The 25177-nt window shown below is 29.2% G+C and overlaps 1 protein-coding gene across 2 annotated transcripts in view; it reads right to left on the bottom strand.

Moving 5' to 3' along the window:
- Positions 1-25177, bottom strand: part of LOC103572897 (uncharacterized) — a 57064-nt gene that overhangs the window by 11632 nt on the left and 20255 nt on the right. Inside the window, exons 1-2 of one of the 2 annotated variants that reach the window (XM_008551709.2) lie at positions 7612-8161; positions 3610-3702 (exon numbers count right to left, since the gene is read on the bottom strand). In XM_008551709.2, coding sequence (XP_008549931.1) covers positions 3610-3702; positions 7612-7665 — 147 coding nt within the window. In that variant the 5' untranslated portion in view covers positions 7666-8161. Of the gene's footprint in view, positions 1-3609; positions 3703-7611; positions 8162-25177 lie in introns of those variants that run through there. The other variant, XM_014443402.2, reaches the window with a different exon arrangement.

The raw sequence follows: 25177 nt of genomic DNA on the forward strand, positions 1-25177 counted from the left end.
TATTTACCGTCACCACTGTAATGTTATGTGTGTTTATGTACATATATTGTGTATTGTGAAGCTGTACCTGGTCAAGCAGCTTGTGCCACTCACGCGACTTTTACCTGAATATACCGCGAGTACGTTTGCAAACTCGCAACTACTACTTTTATTTTTTTATCATTATCATTGTATGTATGTATGAGTATATATCAAGTTTTCTTAAACTCCGACTCAGACTCAGACTTAAACAAAGTCACCATTTATATACATAATGTGTATGTATAAGACGTGTGCGCGGTTTCTTTTTACGTTTACTTTTTTAAATATACAAATAAAAATAAAAATAAAAATTCATAAATAAGTATGAGTGACTGGAAATTACGGATTGCTGATGATATTTACTCATACACTAACACGATTTATAAACATCGTCTTCACATTTATACTTTATATAATGTATGTGTACTATGGATTTTGTATAGTAAGCAAAAGTTGTTTGTGTTTGAGGTATAACTGTATATATGTATAGGTGAGCTGCAAAGTACTGAGAGTAAAAGAGTATATTGCTGACTGCATGACTCCTGCAGGCGATTCAAGTAACTGGGATGCCAAGGGCTCAGTTTAAGTATTACAAGACACTTTACTTTAATACAAGAAAGATTTATTTTTGTTATTAAGTTTCAAATTTTATATAAAAAGTTGAGCGACTATTTGATATGTCTAATAAATATAATTTATGGATGAAATTAAAAAATTATGTGCGGTAACTTTCGCAGTTATGCGTATTACTGACGAGGAAATTGCATAAGAAATTTAATGTGTGAATGGAGCGCGGATATTTGCGTTTATTATAGATATATATCATATTTGTATGCGAAGAAAAATTTGCATTAAGTATTACGATGGAAAATTTGTTTAAATTAAAAACATGATCTGGTGAAATAGATATAGTGCGATTAGTTTATGAGTAAAATCCTGAAAAATAAATTCAAAGAGTAATTTGTTATGGTGATTTCTTCCTAGAACGTCATTGAATAGCCATTGAAGCGTATCTTTTTGAGGTATACTCAAGAAAATATATTGTGAAAAGTTTAAATTCGAAATAATGTATTTGATAATGCACAGAAAAAAAGAATTTCTTGGCGCAAGAAATATTTTGTATTATGAATTGAAGACAAAATTTTTTCTTGGCTCAAAAATTTTTTCTCACCCCAAGAAAATTTTTGTTTTCACTTTATAATACAAAAAATTTCTTGGGTTAAGGTAAAATTTTCTTAAAACAAGAAAAATATTTTTGTGCCAAGATATCCTTTTTTTCTGTATACGATAAATTACGTTAATGAAGAAAAATAGATAAAAAAAAGAAACTTAAAAAAAAAATAATGAAAAGTTTGTTATTAAAATAAAAAAAAAATACTTGAGATACTACGTGACAATATCAACTCAATGATAAACTGAATATCATTAAAATTTTTACGGTTGAAACTCGCGCTAAAGCTAAAATTACATTCTCTTAATGTTTTAAGTAATTTTGACGCTAATGCGCTAGGTAATTAGACAAAAGCGCTTTACACCATTTAATAATATTTTAAGTAAAGTAATCTTTCATCCAAGATAATAAACCAACGTCATTTTGAATTGATTACCGTACCTTATCTTTATCATTTAAATTATTATCTCTAAAATAAAATTTTTAATCTATTTTTGTTTATTGAAATGTTACTTTAACTCCGAAAAAAATTATTTTCGATTTACTAGATAACAGGTATATTAAATAAATAAACGAGTTAACCCTAATAGAAAGTAAAGGGCTTTATTGTAAGTCCGGGTCATGTAGTCTTAAATGTGTCATGACACATTGGAGAGGAAGAAGAGTCACGTATTTCAAATTCATTCTCAATGAATCACCTGTAAAGTATGCCAGAGGGTCTTGATCAACCCTCATCCGTCTAACCATGTGTAGACAGCATTTGAATATAAATATAATAATAAAAAATATTATAAAACGCTTTAACACTTATCACAAAAGAATAAACGTTTAATATTTATATAAAAGTTCAATAAACTTATATATATGTAAGTTTTTGTGAAAACTTGTAAGATATAACCGATGCTTAACTATTCAACCCGCAACAGGTAGTTTTTTTTCAAGTATTTCAGAATAAAAGAACTGAGTCCTTAGCGTAGCTGGTCCTTAATTTAGAACAGCGGGATATCTTGACGTTACCAGTTTCACGATAACTCTCACCTTTTGTATGCCTTCATTGTATCAGTGACTCTCATTTTATTTTTAATTCAACATATATACATAAAAATTAAATTTTAATTGTATAATCAAACTATAATAAAAATACAAAAATACATAATTTAATTTTTATGTGCAAACATTATAAAATAAAAGATAATGTTTGCTCGCTTAAAAGAGTAAAACATTTTTCCTTCTATATCCTCCGCACTTGTACAATATACTAGCGTAATTCCACTCAGTGTATCCTTAATTCCCGACAATTAAGTCCCGCGAGATTGCTCATCAAGCCCGTGGGAATACCCAAAGACTCGACCATCATATATATATATTATGTATATTTCACACATCTATGTATATATAGATATGTATATTCACAAGTTGTCTACCTACTTTTCGCTTTGCTGCAATTTGAAGGCAGCGTTAACGGCGGCGACGACGATAGCTTGCGGCACGTCGCATTTACTATATAAAATTAAATGAGCTTAACTTTGCTGTCTTATATTACCTACACATTGAAATTGTTATTGTATATATATATATATATTGAAATAGGATACGTGACGTTTTTTAGTACGATGAAACAGGGTAATAGTACGAGGCTTTAACGACTTGACTCTTACTCGCATCAACAAAGACTTGGTGACTCTGGTCGCCGGTATAGTATGGCATCTCATGGCAAGTTAAGTTGAATATGAGGTTTAGTTGTGTCTCAGATCAGAGTATTAGTAGTAGAGAGTTCATATATATATATATATATATATATATATATATATATAAATATAAATATAGAGAAGAGAATGAGAAGTAAAGGAATATATAAATGAAACAAGTATAAAGTAAGAGTGAGTAAGAATGAGAAAACCTTCGGACGCTGTGCTATGTACGCTGGACCAATCGGGTTTGAGGATCTCGATTGAGGAGAAAGGTCCAGCGCGGCCCGTTACAACCAAGAAATCCAATCGACGATGCCAAGAGTTCCGAGAGTTTAATATTGAGTATAGTTTGTTTTGTGTTATATTACTTTATACATATATATGTAAATATATGTGTATATATATATATATATATATATATATATATGTTCTTAAATACATTATACACATACATACTAGAAAATTTCTGGCGCAATCTATTGTTTCGGTATTCTATATATTATATATATAAAGACTGTATGATCAATCATCTGTGTAACAAAAGTTACAATCTAATATAGCTACAATAGTTTGATGTTCGCTCGTGCAAGTCATCGTTCTTTTTTCATCTTCATTTCAAAGCCTTTTTAATATATATAATAATTGCTTAATAAATTAATTTTATTTTGGAGCATGTAATTTCTTAAAATTAATAAAAAAAATAAATAATAATTATTATTTTCTTACCTTGAGAGCACAGAATATACAAGATTCTCGCATACACGCATGACCAGACAGTTCTCTGAAACTCCGGCGAAAGATATCGAGGTGCCATAATACCTGAAACAAGATATCAAATGCTGAGTTTAATACTTTTTTTTATAAAATAAAACATAATATAATAAATTATGAGAAAAAATTATTTAAACTGTTTGTGCTCAGAAAAAAAAAATACATAACAGTTAATAAATTTTTTAAATGAATAATAATGAGAAAATAATTGTGATGTATAATTATCTAATATATATTTTAAAGTTAATAATAGCAAAAAATCACGATCAAGACATTGACATTTTAACATTTGTGAATGAATCCAATTGACATTGCGCCCTTTCCCATAGCTTGTCTGTATTTATGCCTCGATGAGTATGTAGGTGGATATTTAATGCATTCATGTGCATTCAAGTGCCCTCACTATCGCACATACTAACATATACCATCGTTTACAGATATAATATACATTGATACGAGTTACATAGAGCATACACACTCCATGACACTGTCAGTGAACATACATTCACTATATACAAGATATACATCTGTATACACGTCTGTATATTACTCTACCGTACGTATATCTATATACACTGTATCCTGGGTATTTATGTGGAGGGAAAGTAAATCACAATTTTCTTCACTCGTAGCCAACCTTTTTCCGGTGTCGTGATATAGTCATCATTCGACAATATTTTATTTTTATTTTTTATGCATAGGATATTAATATTCTATGATTCACTTCGAATAATTTTATATTAAAGTAATACTAATTAAAATTTTTTTATAATTTCATAATTCATAATAAAATTAATTTTTTTATATTATAATAAATGATTTTATCTGACAATAGACGATTAAAATTACCCTGTACAATTATTATTTTTATTAAATACATTCAGTATATATATGAACAATGAGATAAAAGCTATGAGCAAATTCTAAAAGAGAATGTTAATTAAATGCTTCTGAAAAAAAGGGATATATTTCATTTTTATCAAGAATTAAAAATCATTCTTTGAGTAAATTTATTTAAAAAAAAAAAAAAAAGTGTAATAATTTACTATATCGGCAAAACTCATCGCGCTTATTAATTAAAAGAGGTTGAAGGGATCCTCTAGTAATATTATTTTTTTTTTTAATGTAAAATTTTGTTTGAAGTCGATAATAGACACACTGGCAGGTCTATGTTGTAGTAAAAAAAAAAACAATTTTACCCGAAGCATTTTCATCCGGGTGGGCGTGTATTTAAAAACGTTGAGTCGTGTGAGCGTATATGTATAAATGTATATAGGTTCACAGTAGTAAACAGGTGAGGGACGTACGAGGCGAGGGAAAAAAGATAGTTAGGGCTGTACAAACGGTTCCCGACGAGCCTTTGGAGAGACGCTACTACTCGGTGCCATACACCACACGAGACGCACACGGTGCATCATGCATGGAAAAGTGGACGCCAGGTTGTTTACATCCACAAGAACCCAGATACCCTATGTACACATATACACACACACATGTATATATAAATATATATTTATACAGTAACCTGTGCATCATCGCATATTCATACCCTTTAAAATCGACTTTTTTTGTTTGCTTTAAAATTCAATTACATTTGATAGAAAATTTATCGTTTGACTATTTAATTTGACAAGTCACTGAATTTGATAAAAATAATAAAAAAATATATATATAAATGTATAGGGAAAGGGGGGAGGGCAAAATAGAATACCCCTAAAATTTTATAAAGAAAAAATTTTATTTTTCAAATGTTTTTTAAACATTCCAAAATCGCTTTTGTAAATTTAATTAAGCATTATTTGGAATTTTTCTTGTTAAACGTTTTCAAAAATTGATTGTCAGTTGAAAAATATTAATAACTTTTGTTTTATGATAAAAACTATTAAAAATTTGTTTTTCTTCATGTAAATTACTTACAAAAAATTTTAACTTATTCAAATTCATTTGAAATCCCGAATTTTTTTTTTTACTTTTTTTAGGGGGCACCCCATTTTGCCCGCAGAAATGAAATTTTTTTTTTTTTTAACGGTAACTGAAAATTTTTTCTATTTACTTTGAATATCATTAAAAAAAAAAAAAAATTTGCGTATTTGAGTTCTCGAAAACTTGATATTTCCTCAAGTACCCCGTTTTGCTCCTCCCTTCCTCATATATATAATTTAAAAAATTAAATATATTCTTAAAAGGTGTGAAAAGCTCTGTGAAATGGAAAATTAGCAGTGAGGTCTTGCGAAACGACCCTAACTAAACTTTTCTTATAATTTAACACTTATGTATATAACCTTCAAGTAACACTAAAAAAAAAATCTTTCGCCCCTGCTTCTCTGGCGTATCTTGTTACGCAGGGGTAAGCGCAATCAGACGAATAACACTTTGAAATTTAAATTTAATAGTACAAACATAGTGCTTCCAGATATTTTTCCCCCTTCAAGTAGTTACAGCTCGTCTGCTTCATATTATTACATAAGTTACATACTATTGCCTTGGTTTTGCCGCATAACTGCCCTCAGAAATATCGGTTATAAATGGGGTGGAATGAGGTGTGACGGTAAGAAAGATACTTTAAACAAAATTCACACGCTAGCCATACAGATATAACAATATAATACATAATACATATATAACATAAAAGATGTATCTGATGATAGTGATGTAGCAAAAGACATATGTGTGATTGACTTGACGTTACCATGGTTATTAGCGTGATAACGAACTACTCAATGCACGATTTATGTTAACGCCAACGCAATTTAAAAACAATGACGATTAATACCCAGACAAATATCACGTCGCACTCACGAGCGAGTTTACATGAAGATTTAAATATGTGAAAAAACAATAGAGATATGTATAATAATAATCTATTATAATGTAATACTTATAAATAATCCATCTTAAGATATTAATATACATATTTTCATTTATTATTGTGTTATTATCATTATCTTAATTAATATTGTAGACCGTTATGATTTAATTTTAAATCAAGTAATATATGCTTTAGCTACCGTTAATTAATGTAACAACTAATTAGCTACCAATTAATTGGGTCTCGATTAAATTTTCTTTATCTGTTACTAATAATAACCCATTAAATCATACGGGTTTCTTGTTGCAATTTAAAACAAAATTTAAACGCTGTAAAATTAGTCTAAAAGCAAAAACTTTTAATAGCTTTCAGCAACTGATAATAATTCATGTCTACACACTAACTTAGTTCAATAAAATATAAATATATTATGCATGTATATATATAGAGTTTGCGATAGTGAACAAGTATAAGCTCATATAGCACTACTGAAAGCCATAAGCTACATGATAATCACTATCTGGGAGAAGATAATGTTCTGCATGATCCATGATTCTGCAAATGAATTTATGCTGATGTACATATCAGGGGAGATAAACTTTAATAGTAAACTGAAAAATGCGGTAATGTTTGTCGCAAAACAAGAAGCTTTTATTCTTTGTTTAAAATCGAATGCCCGTAAAAGTCAAGCAAAAGAGATGCATCGTATATTACAATATCAGAAAAGTAATAAAATATTTAATAAACATGGATAGATTTTCTTGCAGCACGTATCAATTACTTGATGTGGTTATCATGTCTAACGGATTGCGGTAGACGCTAAGAATTTTATCATTATATTCAAAGCAACAAATGTATTTAATGATTTTAAAAAATAGTTAAATATTAGTGTTGTTGTGTAATGAATCATTAGAAGTATATAGACAGTTATTGAAGGAAAATTATTAGAGTTGCATGTGTATGATTACTGAGTTACAGTACATAGTCTTGGGTGTAATGGACCTTGGTACATGCCGCCATGTCAGAGACTCTCATCCAATGGACCAAGTGTCTCATCACGCAAGTTGTAGTAACTACTAGTGATTTTAAAAATTTAAAGAAAACCCCTTAGATAAGCATGCAAAATAATATAATATTTAAATAAAAACCTTTGCGATTTGGAATAGAGCTTTTTTGCTCTGGTGCAATTTATCCTGTTTCATTGTAAACTTGGATGGATGTTCTCCAACTTGGACCGTAGTACAAAAACCAGTTTTGTCGATTAAAAATACCCTTCAGTAGTAGATTAACACAAGCGTTTAAGTTCCAAAATAATAAATGTATCTATTGTTACGTTCATTGTCATTAAATTCATATAAAATTTCACTTTTATTTGTTATTTAAATAATAAACAAAATATGACACTTTTACTTATGTGAAGTATTGTAACACAGAACTTTCTGACACGAGCGTCGTTGCCGCAATGCGAGGGATAGGGCCCGACCGGCTATAGAACGACGATAGCGCCACCGCGAACGCGATCGGGCAGGTAAAGAAGCTAAAAGAACGCGGCTTCTTGGCAAGGTTTTATTGTTGATGTTGATGTTGGAGGTAAAAGGGACCCTCATGGGTCTTACGGGTTTTTATGATTGCTATACTATACTATACATTACTATACCCTTTGTAGTATACTAAAAAGCAGTATATCGGCTCGGTGGGCCCAGCAATGCTGCATTGGTGAAGGTGAATAATCGAAAAGGGAGATCGGCTAAGCTTGGGCTCTACAGTATGATATTTGACACCGTACATCGTGGTCACTGTGGTTAAATATATAAAATACTACTGACAGTATAGTATATGCTGGTAGTTGTACTACGGCCATTTCTACCGCGTCAGCGTGGGTGAAGCGGATAATCCGCGTGTACATGTTATTGTGGGCCCGCGAGCTCTGTTTCTCTATCCACGTTGAAGAAAAGAGGGGCAAGAGAAACGGCGGGGGAGTAATAGGGGCAAGAGAAAGAAACAACAGTTGTACAAAGAACTAAACAAAGACAGAGAAAAACAAGACCAGGTTTTACGCTACGTTATACTACGACTTGCGCAACTCATTTTGAGTCATATATGAGAAGTTTAACCCGAGATCCCTGTATATGGTCTACTATATATTATTAATATGACTACGGTACTATAACGATTTATCTTTTCAACATTTCGGTCGTAATTTAACGCTTGAGGAATCAAAACTCCGTCTTTCTTGTCTAATTGTTTCTATAGAATAACCTGAGAACTTTTTTAAATGGATTTAATTTAATTTTTTTTTTTTTTTTTTTCATATCTCTTTTGATGTTCATTACGAATGTTTTGATAACTTTGTCTATTGAAAACGAAAGCTTTTTTATAGCAATAATGGTTTTTAAAATCTTTGATATACTATAGTATATACAAGGCACAAATAATATGTCTATATAACAGACATAAAATTGATCATTTACCATAAGAAGTTGTTTAAGAGAAACTTCTAATACATCAGATCAATACTTATGATTTCGAAATGTTTCATGGTGTATCGATATATATATGTGGCATCGACTGTTTCATTTCCGCCTCTCTCATACACAAGTCTATAGCTCGCTTCCTTTCCATATGTTTTTTACCAAGGTTTTCCTTTGCGTTTCGCTAATATATATATGTACATACACATAGTCAGTGAGTATAGTATTTGCATCCAGTCGCGATACAATATTATATGGCTGACCGCTACTGTTCGACCCAGAGACCAGAGAGAACAAAGCATAACATTCAAGCCACACAAGACGTTTTAAGACAATTGTTCGATTCAGCAAAAGTTATTGCTTCAATGTCATTAATTTTATTTTTTAATTCGATTGTAGATCTTAAAAATTTAATTCCAATTAAAGACAAAGCCAAAAGATAACAAACAATTAAAAATTGTTTTAGCTTTTTTTTGTTTTTGTAAGTAATTGGAATTAGAAAAAATCTTTGATGAAAATGGTGAACATTTCTATTGTTTTTTATCCTCTGTTCATAGAGGATAACTTCGATTACGACTGGGCAAATTATATCCACGTGGACTGATAGAGAAAGAAAAAAGAGCCCTTTGTTCTTCACTGTTCTGTTCGGGACTCAATGCGTTCCGCTTCAGAAGCTGAAGTCGCGAAAGGGAAGCAAAGACACGGTAGAAAAGCTTCGGTTTTACATATAATATAGTTGATGAATCGTTTACAGATGTTGAACATTTATTTTTTATATTGAATTTTTAATAATATAAATTAGTCATTCGGTCTGGATATTTTTTATGAGGAAAATGTATGACAGATGTATAAAAGAAATTCAAAACTTTAAATAAGCAATTTTTTTTCACTGTCGAAATGAGTGATGGAATTTTAACTCGAGTCTTGACAAAATACTTGTCTTTTTATTATTATTTGTTTTTATTTTATTTGAAAATATTAAGCACAGGTAACTTTCGCGATTGTTCGTCCACGTGCGCGTCATAGTACCTTTGCAGGGTTTCTCTTCAGCATCTGTCGTGTGTACGCGCATAGTCCATATGGTGTTGAGTAGTATCCAAGAAAAAAATATATATACATGTCTACGTTTATGATATTCGTATATACATATACACGAATTTATTAAACGAGCTTCTTTAATGTTTAAAAAAATTATTTTCTTACTAATATCTATTAAAGTTTCATTTTATTTAAGGTCTTTGACTTGGAAATGATCGTTGTCAACGACCTCGTTATTTAATAACAATCTACTTTTGAATTTTAATAAAAAATATGAGATGAATGCCACTGGAGATGAACAAGATAGGATAATTCTTTGATAAAAGACACTCTTTGAGAATAACAGGATAATTTTAAGTGCGTGGTAAGTCACCTGAATTGAGGATCAAGTGACATTCAATAGAAATTTTTTTTTTTTTTAAGAGACAAAGATTAAAAAAGAAACACAGGTTATAGTGCAGGTGTATTGGGACCTAGTGAAAAGTTTTAAACAGAAAAAAATATATTCGAGGGTTGGATCCAAGTCTACCTGCTGTATTTTAGTTCTATTTTATATGCTACAATAGAACCTGACGAGGAACTATACATAGAGATGAAGAGGGTCTTCCTTTTTGTTCCTTCAGGTGCATCAACCTCGCATCTATACCAGGGGTGTCAGCATGAGTTTAAGTTTACTGATACACGTAACTGTAAACCTAGTACTTTTAGATATATTTTGTGTTTATGGGGCTATTATATAATATGCTTATAAACGTATCGTAAACGTTGTTTATAAGCATAATTTAATTTTTTAAAACTATCTAAGTAAACATTCTTCCTGATTCAACAATCTCGTCTCTCCATGTATATATGTAAGTATGCATATATGTATATATGTGCAATGTATTGCAAAAGGTTGTTTATAAACACTCCTCATCGATCTTAATTATTCGTCAGACAGCTAAGAACTATAACTGCGCGAATAAATGTCAACTAGACGCATCTTCACTTTATCGTTGATCTTATATATTCAGCACGAGCCAAAGTGAAAGGTATATAATAGATTCTACTCGTAAAACTAGTATTGAGTCTAATGCCAACCAACGTAGTACGTTTAATCTTCCTTGCAATGTACTATTATATGTATTCTTGCGCAATTTCATTTAAGATGTGTTTAGTTTGGCTGTCTTCACTTTAAAGACTATCGAAAGTGAAGAGATGCTTCGATTATTTTGCAATACAAAACCTTTTGTATGATGTTACATCTTTCATCATCTTTTTTTTTATTTTTTTAAATTTTGTTAATTTTAAATTATAGATTTATGAATTTTTCATTCATGTAACTAAATAAATAAATATATATATTTATATATGACAAACTTGCAGCTAAAAACAACAATGTTGCCTTTAAAATACCAAATTTTAGTACTAGCCACCATTGAGTACTCGTTTGTTGTGTCTGCGATTCGTTTATGGCAGGAGCTATCATCAGATGTAATAAACACCCATTCTCTTGAAAGTTTTAAAAATAAATCACTTAAATTCTTCTTAAATCTAAAAATTGATATTATCTATTAGCTTGTCAAATCACATTAATATCAATTATATGTTCAGTTTATATAGTACTCTACACTGTTAAAAAAATTGTTTGAATTTTCAAAACATTGTATGTAACGCAATAAACACATACATTTGTGCTTGAAATTTCATTACTAATTTCATATAAAATTTCAAATACACGTTTTTGAATTTTCGAATCAACACTTTGGACTTTCAAATACTTCGTTTTGAATTTTTAAATACAATTTTTTTAATATTCAAGTACTTTGTTTTTAATTTTCAAACACTTTCATTTTAATTTTCAAATAGATGAATTTGAAAATCTGAACTGTTTATTTGAAAATTCAAAAGCGCGGAATTTAAATTCTGTACGATCGTTACAATGAAATTTCAAACACAATTGTATGTGTTTATTGCGTTATATACAATGTTTTGAAAATTCAAACAATTTTTTTAACAGTGTATGGTTACATGAAAATTAAAGACTATTAGGTGCATAAAGTAACAAAATGTTTATTGGAAAAAATTCAAAATTTTGTAAACTGTCATCAATTCTTTATAAACAACATTATAAATTTTTTTTTTTTTTTTATTAATCATTGTTATAATATAATATAATATAGCGGGTGATTAAATTTTTTTTCTTAAACGTTTAAAAAAGTAGAAGTTAAATAAATATTTTAAAGTTATATTATATATTTATTAGCATTATGCTATATCACATTTAATATTGTATACTGTCAATGATGTTCAGTTTAGTCACAAGTTTTATTTACTTTATATTATTGAGGAAATAAAAACTTAATAATATTAAAGTCTGATGTGCACCGCTCACATTACTCACATTTATTATATATTTAACAAATTAGTGTTAATACACAATCCTTGATTACTGAACGCGCAGCACTTCACGCGCAGAAATTTCATATACAAGTATTTGAATTTTCAAATAAGTATTATGAAATTTCAAATGGAATTATTAAAATTCAATGTGTCTTAGAATTTCAAATAATTGCTTTAAAAATTTTAAAAACAAGTATAAATTTTAAGTACGTTTATTAAAATTCATATTTTTTTTCTTAATTTTGAATACCAGCTTGATTATTAAATTACGTATATTAAATTTGAAGCTTTTTTATTGAAAAAACAATTCAAATATCTAGTTATGAAAATTCAATTCCTTTTGTATTGTAATTTTAAAATTATTTTTTACAGTGTATGTGACAATGTATATAAATTTTATATTTTTGCCATCTAGCTTTAAGCCTTGGCATACAAATTCAATAAATAAAAAAAAATATACATATATATATATATATATATATATATTTTTTTTTAGTTTAATGGAAAAATTTTTTTATATGTAAATTAGAAAAATCAATCTTTATATTTTTATTTCCAAAGCATTGTTTCTGTAAAATTACTTTTCATCAGATTAATTAATAAATCGGTTTTTTATTTTTATTGCACTAAATTTTTCATTTAATAGTTTTATATTCATTGGAATTGAATTTTCAAATTTATAGAAAAAAAAAATACCTTGAATAAATACATTTTTTATTAATAGAGATAAATGCGATTGTAATTAAATGTATTTATTTTATTTAACCGTCAACATAAAGAATAATTCATCAAAAAACATGATTTATGATTTTTGTACGTATCTTTTGAATTTATGTACATGTATTTCTTTTTCTAAAAATAAAAATATATGACAAATGTAAGCTTAAACAGGTTAATTTAAATCCACGAAAGGCACCGAGGGTTTGAAAATCCTTTTTTTGGTGTCACCGGAAATATTTTATGGATTGACGAACAAGAAAAATTGACAGAAATCTGGTGACTGGGCGCTGAATTCGGAGGATTTTAAATCAGATTAACATTAAGGGAATATATATAGTAGGATTACTACCTCAAAACGTTTTGAGAACATCAAGCTAAGCAATCACCTTGAAAATTAAGGCTTAAAGTATCTATATATATATATACATAGTCATGGTTTATAAATATATATATATACCTTGAAGAAGATTCTTCTCAAATGGGTCGTCACTCATATTCTTCCAAAAGTCGTAAACTCTCAACTAAATTTTACGACACTTTAGTATAGAGAAAATTTATAGTAGTTGCCGCATCTCTTAAAAGTTAACAGCTTGAAAGTACTTGGACCAATATATAGTCAACATCACAAACTAAATTACTACTTTAGTATTTATATATTCTGCACTAATGTATAAATTGTTGAGTTGATATAACTGGGAGTCAATTACTTGGAGTGCGGTATTGCTGTGATGATAAATTGATTTAACCACAGAAACAGCAGCGAACTAACAATGATTTGATTTAAATCAATTATACATATATATATAGTATCTTGGGTAATACTTGTCGATGTGTAAACACAAAGTTGATCGCTTCATCGGACATTTAGGCTGTAATCAACGTAATTGAATCATCAATTTGGAGAGCTCAGTCAACATTCCTTTTATATTATTAAGATTACCAGTAAATTTTCTCTTAGATATTTTCTCTGTAAATTTCACTGATTGTCATCTACAGAATTTAATACTATTATAAATTACAGATTTAAATTATATATTGCAATTACTTAACAGTCATTATTTTAAAATTTATACCAAAATTTCAAAACCTCATATTATATATAATTTGAAATTTTTTAAAGGTATTATTATATGAAATTTTCAAATTATAAATAAAAATAAAAACTGAGTTTCATAAAAATTTTAATTCATGTTGTTTTTAAAGACTTTTACCGAAAATAAATTACGAAAGAAAAAAATTATATGCACGTCATCCTTCACTCGATTGTCAAAGAAAAAAAAAAAACAAAAATAAGCGAATTGTGTGGTGCCGAAAAAAAAATGAACGATTATACAAACATTGTAATAGCATGAAGTAAAGGCGTTCCAGTTGAAAGAGTTTACACTGGGTTCAATACTTGGCTTTTACACGCGAGAAAAATTAACTTTTAAGTGGTCAGTAGACTGTTGAGTCGTACTTTTAAGTGTAAAAATGCGAAACAAAAGTCTTATACATACAATTTTTTTACTTTCCAATATTATTATTCCTTTTGTAATATTGAGTGCAAAAAAAAAAAATTGGAAAAAGTGTTAAGAGATTCCTTCATCGAGCCCACGACGTTTAGACAGCGTGCCTTGGCGTCAGCAAATTGAAAATAATCTCCAAATTTACAAGAAAAAAAATTAGAAGGTATTTTAAAACCTTGAAAAAAAAGTATCTTATAACCTTTCGCGAGTCCTGTTCTTCAGTCGTGATCTTAGGGCTTCATGTATCATCACATCATCCTGTATACTGGTTTTGTCTCTTTGTCTGCCTGGAACCTTCCATTTATCCTATATAGTGTAGGTATACTATGAGTCGGAGCGTATATGCACGGAGGTGCCATCCGCACGTGCGCGCCAAGAACTCGAGACAACGAGAGTAGAGAGAAAAGTAAAAATAAAAATGAAACGAAATGAGAATAATAAAAAATGAAGTAAAAAAAGAATGATGCTGATGCAGCCGAGCGAAACTGGTTTTCTCCTCTCCTGCAGCCCGCCGCGAATCCTGCTTTACTCTAAGAGCTCAGATTCTCAGTTCACCAGTTTATATCTTTGTGCATAAATATGCACATCTATTTATACTCACATGGACTAGGGCTACAGATCTACATTTCTTGGATATATATATATATATATACGATTTTACACAGATCATCAACAGTCTCTTTTATTAACAAGTTTAAAAAAAATAGAGTACATACGACATAATATTTATCTACTGGTACTAGTTTGTACTACATACATATAAATGTACCTATATATAATATATTTCGCATAATATATATTACTGGAAAGTGAAGAAAGGATAAACGTGATTTATCGTACTCTATTGGCGAAGACAATTTTGTATCAGCTATCAAGATCTTATTACGTCTCGCTTCATGAAACATGAGTGAACAAAAATGTATTGCCGCTGACTTGTAATGCTAAATATATCTGATGGAAGCTTTTAAAATCATATTTTCAAATAAATATAAATATAATTTTAAAATTAAAAAATTTAATATTTATATAAGTATCATTAAATAAATATTATTTAATTGAAACGAAATGTTGACTGAAAAACATTGTCTTGAAGGTTTTCCATGGCCCGAAATTGTGAAATTGTCCTCTTTTCTGGTAAGGAAAACGGTAGAGAGCTAAAGAGTATAATTCGAACATGAGATGAAAATAATTGGAGATAAACATTTGAATAAAAAAAAAGACACAAGAGAACCAGTCTTTTCGCTGAAGTAAGAAAAAAAATGGCGAAACCCAAAGTGGGAGAGCTGAAGAAATGGACGAGATTGGTAGCAGCTAAGGAGGCTAGCGGTGTCTATATTACGATGAAAAACCGGTTTCATGATCCAAACTGGAGTAAAAGTTTAATACATTGCATACAAGATATTCGCGAAATTTTATAAAACATACATGGTTAATGGTTATATACTCCACTTTATATACATGACTCTTAAAGTTATTATAAGCGAGCATGACTGCTGCGCTACCTAAAAAATTATGTATAAATTCAAGATTACTTATTTAAAAATTTTTTAACTTCCCGTTAAGAAAATTGAAAATTTTCAAAACTTCAGAAAGTTATTGGTTTCAGTCCGATTTCCGAAAATCGAATTTTTATCAGATTTTGAGGTTCTAGGAAGCTATCCTGACTAATTTCACGATGATGTCCGAGTGTATGTATATGGGTACGTACGTACGTATGTATGTAAATATCTGTATCTTTTGAATGGATGAACCGATTTTGATAAGGTGTCATTTGACGCGGCTTATTAATATCTAAAAGCCGTAAAAAATTGAGCTCGATCGGTACTTTGCGTTCGAAGATATTCCAAAAATAAATTTTTTCAAAAATGTTTTTTTTCAGATAACTTTTAATGTGCTTGATGGATCGATTCCAAAATCTAATCAGCTCTAAAACTTTATAAGCCACGTAGAATGCCACCTCAACCATCAAAATCGGTTCAATCCTTCAAGAGAAACCATTGACGAAAGAATTAAAAAAATTATTTTTTTTTGGTTTTTTTACAATTTCTCAAGAACAACTCAATAATTAATTTCAAAACTTGATCAGCTTTAGAACTCAATAAAACGCGTTAATTGCCACCTCAACCGTCTCAATCGGTCAATTCGTTCGAGAGATATCGTTGGAGAAAAAATGGTGAAAATCGTAAATTTTTCGAAAACAAAGGCATACAAACGTATTTTCGAACTCGAAAAGCTTGAAAATGTATTCACAACAATGTTTTCGAGCTCAAGGAGCTCGAAAATAGCGGTAAGTTTTGGGGCTGGCCCACAGGGTCAACTGATAGACCAATTTTTTTCATATAATACCCAATTATTTTGTAAATTTTGATAAAAAAGAAAATAAAGTTGTTAAATTTAAAAATGGAGGGTAGTAAATTTCGATGATAGCTTGACAATATCCCTATAGGACACCCACGAGCATCACGATCATCCCACAGTTATTTCCACACCAATATCGTGGGTGGTCAAAGGAGTCAGAGATATACTGAAATAACTCCTAAAATTTTGATGAATTTCGAAAACTCAATGATTACTTTTATCGTTAAAAATAAATAGAAAGGTAACCGCAGAAATTTATTTGAAATCTCGATGATTAAATGTATACGAGAATCCCTCTACATATTGTAGTATAGTATAAAATAAATTCATTCATTTATAAATTCTTGTCTACATCATCATCAGTTAGCTCAGTAGGTAATCAGGTAATCTAGTAGCTCCATCATAGATACATGTAGTTTTTTTTTCTGTTCACTTTTTATGAAAAAATCATTTTCTTACCCTCTAATGTGTGTAACCTAGTGTATAATATAACAATGTCGACGGTTATCATGATTTTAAGTTTAATGGATATAATGTCTTTGTTCTTCTCCCACATGAGAGTTAAGAAAAGCAATCCTGTTTATCTGCTTGTATGGCCCTGGAGTTGTTGTTGTTGTTGTGGTTTCTTAAAACCAGTTTAGAGAAAAAGATTCAGCGGGCGCCAGCAGTGTTTCGCGCGCGCGGGAGAATTCTGATCCTGTACTGCAATGCAGAGACCAAGATATTCACTGTACAATATAATATATGTTATGTTCCTGAAGAACTGGAGAGTAGAACGAGTGGCCGTGATTGGAGGAGACGTGGACCCTTTGGAGACTCCAAGAATACATATATCCTTGTTTTAAAGTAGTGGGACTCGCTGGCGGGAGGATATTGACCCGCCGCCATCTTGGTTCACGATCTTCGTGAGTTCTGAGTAGAGTATGAGTAGTAGGACACGTTTCATTTTATAGTAAGTAGTAGTACTACGTCCGACAGCTGAGACAGTTACACGTGACTACTACTCAATATAAATATATACTATACTAGTTCTTTTAACTTATTTCACTTCTCTTTTTATATTATTTATTTTTATACACTAAAAGCATTCATGACGTCACATACTTTCCATTTTAGATTTATTCAAAAATATACCATTATAAAAATATATAAACACTGTTAATGATTAGTTAAACAACAAATATCATGGATTCAAAATTATCAAGACTTGTTTAGTATTTTTTTTTTCTTTTCTTTTTTTTTTTTTGTGATGCTGAATGTATAATATAATCATTAAATACTTGCAACAACATTTAATAATAATTCAATGCCATTCACTGTAAATCGATAACTTTCTATCCTATCTGATTCTGATGAGCGTCTGTTAATATTTAATTGCAGAATAATTAATCGAAACCAAGTTTCAAAGTTGTTCAACTTTAGTCAATAAAATTAAATAAAATAAGTTTATTAAATTAAATTGCATATACTTCTCTGTCTTTTTGTTAATAAATATATTAAATAATCAAGTTTTAACTTTTTTTTTTTTATTTCATATAACTTGAATTTCCAATAGTTTATAGACATTGAATATTTAAAATAATGTATATTAATTATTTCAAGTACCTATTTAATTGAATAATTCATGCGTGGCAATTTTAATATTAATTATTCTGTTAAATAATAATAGTTATACAACAAAATTTATATCTTGTTTTTATTATATGAATTATTAAAAATTATTGCAGGTTTTTAAAGATATAAAAAAAATATGGGTAATGTATAGCTAAAAAATTATGTTACTTATTTTTAAAAAATGTTAATAATAGATTAGAGAAAACGGTATGTACACAGTACAGTACGCCATGATCGACGTGACTATTGTCAGCAAAATGATTATCTGAAATAACAGGTGCTGTGACCTTATTGAAGCATCGATAAAAAAAAACCAAGAAAAGAATACATTGACCAATAAACTATTCTCTCTTACTTGATTATTAAGTCTATCTTTGTCTTTTCAATAAATCAAATTCCCAAGAGTATTTCTTAAAACTAACGGTGATAGTATTCACATCTTTCTCATCAGCATACTACACGTGAAATAAACTTTATAAAAAAAAAAAAAACAAAAAAAAAAACTTTTTAACTATCGACTTTTAATTATATTCATATATTCACATCATCACACATTTATATATACATCATAACGCACTTTTATCATTCATATTAATAAATATCTCTAATAGAAGATGATTTAGCCTGAAGCCTAAATAAATTAATATATTTAGTAAAATTAAATGTTTAATGATAATAATTATTATTAACAGAAAATATTTCGAAAGACACTAAAAAAGTTTAATGAGATACATCGCAGCGTGTGAAATTGTTATTTATCTGATTGATGAATTAACTGCGGAGGTGAAATGGAACGGTGGATGAAGCTTCTTACTACACAATAACTACTACTTCGCCCACTGACACAAGAAAATTATCCTGACCTCAACCTGATGATGATGAATAGTATATATATATATATACATATAAATAGTAGCCAAAGCATGTGAACTTGTTGCAAAGAAACGGTAGTTCCGGTAGCAACTTCCGCTTCTGACTATTCCTCCTACTCATATATAATATATATATACACTCATCCTTCTTTGCTACCTTCGCATTAATTGTTAGATATATTACTCATTCTTTCTCACTTAAAACCACCTTCATAACCCTCGATACTTTATCAACCCTCATGTGGTCAACGACGTCCATTCTCGACATACACTAACCGTAAAATATATAGGTATACTATATAGTAATATAACTTTTACTATTTAACATATCTATATATGTAATACATTACTAAACATATATGTGGTCACGGTGCTTGAACCACGTGGGATCTGGCGCTTTGCAAGTAGTTTTTCACAGAGGTTTACTCTACTCTACTTGACCCCACTACTATATTATATTATATATCGTATACTACATCATATCAGGGTCCTTTGATTATCCGTGGAAACCACAGAGACTCCTCCTTTTTTAAATCCCCTTCTATTTCAGCTACTAGATATCATCACCTACTGAATTTATTATCTTATCTATCAATAATTGCTCCATTTACTCAAGCAAACTCATAACTAACTTACCAGGTACAATAATTAAATATTAATTATGCTTTCTTTTTCGAAGTCAATTAAGTTTTTTTCTTTGTGCATCAATTAATCATTAGAATAATTTAAACTTTCTATTGAAACTAATAATTTCTGTCAATCATATTTTTTAAATTAATGATCTAACATATTTTTTAATAATATAATATAACGGAAGCATGATTACTGAAGTGCTTAAAAGCAATTATATTGGGGCCACATCATATATCATTTACTCTAGTATGTATATATTTTACAGATGCAAGTTAGACAGGAAAGAGACATTCATGGTAATTGTCACTTGAATGAAGGAGTGATTGTATGCATAGTTTCAGTGATGTTAATTAGTATATATTGACAAATTCACGGTATACTTGTGCGTGTGTGTCATAATATATGCATGAATTATTAGATTAACTTTATGATTACATCAGAGTTTGTAATTGTAGATGCTATTTCATTGATGTAAATTGAGTCAGGAGAGTGAGTGTTTATACGCGGTTGTATAAAAAGGCTCCCACGTGGGGCAGTTAGCGTATCAACGAGGTAAAGCCTCGTTACACTTGACTCAATTAATTCTAAATCTAGATTATGGTCAATGAACCTTTAACACTAAAAATAAATAAGTCTGTATATTTATTAAAATTAATTTAATTCGAAATTGTTTGTTTTTTTCTTAATGATTTTTGTAACTTATTTTCGTATATAGAATTATAGAGCATAAAAAAAAATTTGGTTTTTATTACAAAAAAAAGTCATCTTATGATGACTGAAAGGTTACAGAGTTAAAGATATCGGTATGTATATACTTTTACTCTGCTCTACCGAGTCTGTATTGCTATAATGTTTACGATCTAGAGATTATACTGAAGAACGTTCTTCGAAAATTGAGGGTCGGCTGTTGTGCTCCCAGTGATTTGCGGTAAAACAAAATAAATGGCACGAGCTCCAGCAAAAGAAATATTTAAGTACAGAAAGAAATTTTTCCTAATTATTGTTGACGGAATAATGATGAAAACAAGACACTCAAGATCCCAGTAGCATTCCGTACTAACTCAAAAGAAAATAATCTTCACCACGGTTATAAAACGTTGTCAATTGTACACTTAAATAAATTAAATTTTTTAACTTAGCATCATTATTTTTTTATGCACTTTGTTTAGTATAATTTACATAATTTCTAATATTCATTTATTGAAAAATAAAATAAACCAAGTTACAGTGTGTTTATTTTACATGAATACCTAATTTTTATAGTTGTAAGTTCAATTTTTAGAATATTTTTTTGTGTATTGTTTATATTTTACGAAATGTTAAATTCTTATTCATAAATAACAATTTCAATTATTGTTTTAATATAAATTTCACATTTTTTAAAGTGAATTTTGCATTTTTTTAATGTAATTATTACATTATTATATTATTACATTACATTATTGCATAAATAACTCAATAAGTGATTTTTAAAAATAATTTATAAAAATGTTAGGTTATATACCGTTTATTTTTACGCAACTGGATATCGAGTTAATTGAACTACAATTGGAGTTACAAATACCGCATGCTGTGGCATATCTTACTTTTTTCGATAGTTGACGCTTAACTACAATATTGTAGTAAATCTAACCACAATTTGGAGTTGGCTCATGTCATACTACAGCCTGTGGTAAATGGAACTCCAGTGGTTGTTGCAAAAAATTGACAAAAATTTTTCTTGGCTCAAGAATTTTTTTCTCGCCTAAAAAATTTTTTTCTTGTTCCAAGAAAATGTTTTCTCACCCCAAGAAAATTTTTGTTTTCACTTTGTAATACAAAAAATTTCTTGGGTAAAGTAAAATTTTTTTAGAACAAGAAAAAAATTTTTGCGCCAAGAAATCCTTTTTTTTTCTGTGCATAATTTCTAATATCCATTTATCGAAAAATAAAATAAACCAACAGTGTGTTTATTTTTCTATAAATATATTTTTTACATCAGCTACTAGCCACAACAAATAGTTTTTGTGAAACAAAAGTAAAAAAAAAAAAAAAAATTACACTTGCTGTGAATTTAACGATAAAATATGCTCAAAATAATAAAACACGCAGCAGCGGAAATATAATTTTACGACGGTTAAGATCAGAAAATAATTTATACAAATAAAGTGAATGTACGATTTATGTTTTCAACAAAATGAGAAAATAAAAAAATTTTTAAGTCACAAATAAAATAAATCATTGTGTATTTTGTGAAAATGTTTACGTAACCGTACCAGCTTTATGTGTAATTAGAATGTACCAATAGTATGGGTGTTTACGTGTGTGGTACCACAGAAGTGAAGAACCCAAAGAACCGTAAGCTCCAAGTGTATGTTTTCATGCACGCTTCAATCTAATTTAATTTTTTTTATCCTCTGTTATTTTATTTATTTATTCTATTTTTTTTTAAACTAATGAACTGTTCTGGCATGCTTTCGTTCCTTGGTAATTTTTTTTTTTTTACACTCGCCTCTCAAAGCCGATTTAATCGGCCTGCATTACCGCTACTGTCTGTATATACATTCTATAACCACGCCCTGCAACTCTAAACTATAATAACTCTAACATAATATATAACGAATGGAAAGGAATTCAAATAGTAAATAGCCGTTAAATATGAAAAGTCTTTACATACTCATCAGTTTAAATGGTAGATTGAAATTTTCTACATATATATGAAACTAGTACTTAAAATATGATTCTTTTGCTCTATAATCTATCATATTATTTAAATAATTATCAATGAGTCCATAAAGTCGATCATCGTTTTAATATCATGGATAAGTTAAATAGTATAATTTTAAATAATTAACTAAGTTCAAGTATAAAAGTTCAGCGCAATAAAATAAAATAATTATATATCGCAAAAAAAAAATAAAAATAATGAAAGAAGAAGACACACATGAACTTGAGATCAGTGAGATGGTTACGGTCCAGTGAAGTATATATCGGATGTATAGGTTCGATAAGAAACGAATGACACAAAGAGCCTCGTGGAAATGTATTGCTAAAGAAGTAGACTGCGATGTGCTACACTATACTTGGGGTTAGATTTCACAGGTTGATCCAACTACTACTCTGTCTATAATGGAGTAAAACTGTTGGAGCTAAAAGATACAGGTTTTAGATAGATTCTGCTTTTAGTAAAAGAAGACTCATTCAACGGGACATGCGTGAGTGATAACCTAGAGAATAGAGCTTATAGTTTACAGTATAGGACAAGGGATGACTACTTGCGATTTATTTTCCGATATTTTTTTTTTTAAATTACTGTTATTTGTTCATAGCCAATGAATAAAAAATACTTTGCATCTATTAGTGTTATATTTAACTACAATAATTATTATTAATGAATTAATTTGCTGTAAATTGTAATGAATAAAAAGAGGTAATGATGAAAATTAAATTTTATTAATAATTAATTAAATCTGAGTAATAAGAAAATATTAAATACTGAATGAAGATATTAAATAAAATTAAAACGTTCATTGTCCTTTTTCAGTTTTAATTATTTTAAATTTATGTCTCGTTTTATTTTATGGATAATTAAATTAATATCATAGTACACGTAATATTGCAGTAGTTGTAGATGCTCATTAATAATTTTATATTTACATAAGTTAGTTAAATTATGTAAATTGTTTAAATAAAAACAAAAATTATATTCATAATCAAAGCCACCCGCGTTTCTCAGAGTCTCGCATCATGGCACTTTCCCACATGTGCTTTTAAGACGCTCATCGTAGACGGGTGAACTTATATATATATATATATATATACATTGTATACAATGTACTTGTGTATACCCATCAAAATACCTTTATCATCAGTACTTTTTTTATAACTATATTTCACTTTGTTTAACTTGCACTCTAGACTATAGACCCTTTTGTACAAAAAGTCCACTTATCTTTTTAGTAAATCAGTATAATAGGTCTTATAGCCGTCATTGCGTAACGAATATATACAGGATCATCGTAATAGGATTTAACTAATTTTGAAATCCACCTACGCATTGGATTTTGGGTGTGGTATTATGTAGATATATTATTTCAATGATGGAATAAGTCAAGTTCAATTAATAATTCATCACTAACAGACCGTGGCGCCCTTTATATTTTGCAGATTACTGTTCAAAAAGAAAAAAAAACAGTGGATCCACTTAAAAATATTTAAACAAGCCTTCAAGGGTTCCTATAACTACTTTACTATGTACCTTGTACCGTAGGATTCACCTGGCCCGTACATCCATGAGTCAGAAATAAAATTTAACGACACCTGCTATATACCAAAATCGTATGCAACAAGTTACTACGACGGTTGTTATATGACTATTTCAACTTCTATATATATATCTACATAAAAATATGCATGCATATATTTTCATCATTGTTTTCTTTTAACAGTAACCAATTCCGGATTCATGGCCCAATAAATCTTATTACTTGACAATAAACTTTTCTCAACTTATTTTCAACAAAATAAATAAAATTTACTTTTAACAATTTTTTTTTGCTATCCATAAATTACAAAGGGAAATAATTTTCTTTCTTTAAAAAAAAATATCAAATAAAGTGTAAAAATCAACGAACGGAAGTTTACAACCTTACGGACGGAATAAAAAAAAATTAGTGAGCTTCTTGTACTTACAAATAATAGAAAAGTTTTTGCTAACAGCGGAAAAGGTTTTTTTATAATCAGATTTAATGAAGGGATTTCGGTATGTTTGTTATGATTGTCGTTAAATGGTAAAATAATAGTAATAAAAAAAGTAAAATTATATAAAAACAAAAGTAAAACTATAAGTTGTCTGTGGATGAGATATCCATCTGCTAGGATATTCACCCAGTCCCGAAAAATTATCCAAGCAGCTGCGATATATCTCCAGGCAAGAGGCACGTGCCTCAGGACGAAATCTTGAGAGGGTGGATTCGTATATTGGATAATAAGTCAGGTGCACAGCGTGTTTAATGCTCAACGTACAGCTGAAGAAGATCCGTTTCTTAGGTATTAAGCTCTATTATCTAACTCGCATGTCCTAATGATACATAACGACAGTAGATAATGTGTCAAGTAAATTTATGTAATATGTTATGATAC

The sequence above is a fragment of the Microplitis demolitor genome, chromosome 8 (genome assembly GCF_026212275.2).
Source record: "Microplitis demolitor isolate Queensland-Clemson2020A chromosome 8, iyMicDemo2.1a, whole genome shotgun sequence".
NCBI lineage: Eukaryota > Metazoa > Arthropoda > Insecta > Hymenoptera > Braconidae > Microplitis > Microplitis demolitor.